At 48.2% G+C, this 3,046-nt stretch overlaps 1 protein-coding gene and 1 long non-coding RNA gene across 2 annotated transcripts in view; both read left to right on the forward strand.

The window, feature by feature from the left end:
* Positions 1–205: 205 nt before the first annotated feature.
* On the forward strand, positions 206–962 carry LOC130370307 (uncharacterized). The gene is made up of 3 exons (XR_008893014.1): positions 206–248; positions 452–522; positions 854–962. It is a non-coding gene; the product is annotated as an uncharacterized LOC130370307 (long non-coding RNA).
* Positions 963–1,140: 178 nt separating this feature from the next.
* The window catches only part of LOC130369803 (uncharacterized), a 2,070-nt gene continuing 164 nt past the window's right edge, over positions 1,141–3,046 (forward strand). The window contains exons 1-5 of the mRNA XM_056575360.1: positions 1,141–1,382; positions 1,481–1,650; positions 1,739–1,905; positions 2,259–2,696; positions 2,811–3,011. Of these exons, the coding sequence (XP_056431335.1) occupies positions 1,141–1,382; positions 1,481–1,650; positions 1,739–1,905; positions 2,259–2,696; positions 2,811–3,011 (1,218 nt within the window). The remainder of the gene's footprint in view (positions 1,383–1,480; positions 1,651–1,738; positions 1,906–2,258; positions 2,697–2,810; positions 3,012–3,046) is intronic.

Consider the following 3,046-nt stretch of genomic DNA (forward strand, 5'->3'; position numbering starts at 1 on the left):
CAAAACTACTTCACTGTACTTTAACTGTAATTTGTGTAACTCTCCTCAGAAAGCCCCTACTGCAGCTGTACCATCTTCGTCCTTGTCTGGTCCTGTCCCATCTGAAACAGTGGTTCCTCCGTCGGCATCAGTGGTTCCTCCGTCAGCGTCAGCGTCTGCTTCAGTGGCCCCTCCGACAGCAACATCCCTGTCACCTTGGCAGGAGGATACATTGTTTTCAGAGGCTCTCGCCACTTTTGAAGGACAAGGTAAATCAGTTTTTTATTTTATCGATGGCATTCACAGATCAACATTAAGCTCATATAACTGTACATATATTGAATATAAAACTTTAAATCAGTTTAAAATAAAACAGGTTAAAAGGCACACTTTTCAGGATTATTCTTTATTTCTGTTTCAACCCAATATGATCCTTGTGGCTTCCTAAGCCCTTGTCCTCATTTTCTTCCAGCTGACACTGCCATGGCCCCTCCACCAGACCCTCCACAGCAGCCACAGACAGACCCCGTTCCACCATCGCAGGTACAGACATAGTTCATAGATAGGTCTCACTGACATACAGGTTTATAGTTATACACTTACTCACTTCCATATATGTTTATACTAATACACTTACTTTTTTGAAGGAACCTCCATCTGGTCCTCGTAAGAGGACGTCAAAGTCTGCAGCACTGCCACAGCCACAGCCAATAGTTTCTGCCACTGCTTGACACAGCCACTGTCAAGCAGCCTGAGGTAATACCTGTACAATACAGCTAAATACTGTTTGATATGTTAATGCAGCAAGAAAAGCGTTACATTCAGAGCACTCAGTGACTGGTACATGACGGTTTTGTCTTTGTTCTTCCACCAGGTGTCATTTGAGGGCTGGCACAAACAGTGGGAGTCCGGCCCTCAAGGTCTCCCCAGTGCTGACGTCAAGTGGCTGAAGGAGGACGCTGACAGGGGGCTCTTTAAGAACCTCACCATCGCTCGCAGGAAAATTCTGAAGGATGATCGCATGTGGTTCCATCCACCAGAAATTCCTGGAGTGGTGGTGGGGGAGGAGTGCCCTCTGCAGACGCTTTTTTTTAGAAGCCGTGTCTTCTTTTGGAGGCCTGTGGGAGTGTGGGGCTACAGCCTTCGCTGTCCCAGGTCAGGATGCCCCGGGGAAAAGCAGCCTTTCTGTACCGCTGTGGGTATGGAAACACAGTGAGGCATATCTGTGACATGACTGGCTGGTACAGCATGCTCACAGAGCTCCTGGCCTGCAACGCGTGCAGGAAGGCTGCAAAGGGCTCTCAGGAGCATTCAATTGGTCGCTTCCTGGCGTGGGATGCTGCTATTTTGAAGCAGCTGACTCCAGCACACCAAGCTGTGTTCCATGCGATCCTAACACCAAGGTGAGAGTCTCTTGTTATTTCACAATATTTTGAATCTTAAACAGTTTTACTACAGAGCAAAGTTCCACTGGCGTTACATGATTGTGCTGTAATTTCAGACGCGGTGTGGACAAGCAAGTTGTCCGCCTGATGAGGGATCGGACTGAGGGCAACACCATGGTTAAGGTGTGGAGGCAGGTCCAGGAGGGTCACTGTGAGGAGTACCTGCAGAGAAAGGACCTCTACACCACCCTTCTCTGTCAGCTCAGCAGACCTGGGAGCATCATGAGTAAGTCAGATTAGTTATTTGTTTTTTTCACACACACACACCACACACACACTCTGTATAATATAACGATCCACTTCTCTGCCTCCAGGTGCTCTGGGCCATCAATACCAGAAGCCGCTGACGCGCAGGGAGCTGCCGTCACCGAGGCTTCTGAGAAAAGCCTACCTAATCTATGAGGCAGAACACATTGAGGACTACCGGACACAAATCATGTCCACGTTCGGGAAAGTCCTCAAGTATGACTCCACCAGGAAGGTAAATTTAACACAGTGTAAAATGTTTCATTTAACAAGTGTCTCAATGTGCATAATTTAATAATCAATACTTCAATAACTGTATGAGCCAAAGACTGACTAGTTATTGTACTTATGTTTGTAGTATTGCATTTGTTATATTAATAACAGCATTATGTACACATTTAAAGTAGTGGCATATGAGTTTTGAAATATTGTTAGTGCAGATGATAAGATAATTCTAGATAAATGATTAATGGAAGGGAGGCAGCTATTGAAAAAGCAGTTTGAATACACCCCTCTGAGTTATTTTTTAATACTTTATTCTATACCAAATGTCTGACTCCCTTTTCTTTGTGTTTTATCTGTCATCAGATCTGCAAGAAGCTTTCAGGTCACGGAAGAGGCACTGCAGAGTGGTGCACCAACGTGGCCAACGAGCTGGGGCAGGTCCTCATGTCGGTGTTCATCTGCGAGGAGTCTCTTCCGTGCCTGAAGCCCATGGCTGACGGCCTCATGGAGCGCTACAGGAGAGCAGGAGAGGGCCCTCCTGAGCTGATGTATGTGGACTGTGGCTGCTGCAGAGTGCATGGTGTCTCCTCTTTGGAGCATCTCTTCAGCGACTGGGCGAACAGTGGAATGATGGTGCGGCTGGACATCTTCCACTGGATAAAGCGCTTCGATGCGGCCGTCCGGACAGACCACCATCCTAAATATGCACTGTTTAAGTCTGCGCTCTCTGCAGCTGTCTTCACCTACAATAAGGATGACATGGCGCTGCTCATCCAGGCCATACGTGCAGGAAACGACCAGGTATGCCTCACTGACTGATGCGGAGATGATTGAAATCTACTTCAGCGAAGAAGATCTCCGCCACTTTGTCAGGAGGATCACGTTGGAGCCCAGGAGTCCTTCCTCCGTGTGCAGACAGCCATCAACAGCCTGAAGGGAGCAGCTGGGCTGGATGAGAACCAGGCCCCTCTGTTTAAGGACGCTGCAGCCATCGACCGGGTCTGGGAGAACCAGCAGAAGCACCTGGAGTGCATTCAGGATCCCCCAGGGAGAGACATGTACACTGTCATGAAGGTCGTCACCCGCAACAGTGTGCGCATGCCATACTATACCACCGTGAGAGAAGCAACAGCCTGGAGGGGATCCACTTT

The sequence above is a fragment of the Gadus chalcogrammus genome, chromosome 17 (assembly GCF_026213295.1).
Source record: "Gadus chalcogrammus isolate NIFS_2021 chromosome 17, NIFS_Gcha_1.0, whole genome shotgun sequence".
Taxonomy (NCBI): Eukaryota; Metazoa; Chordata; class Actinopteri; order Gadiformes; family Gadidae; genus Gadus; species Gadus chalcogrammus.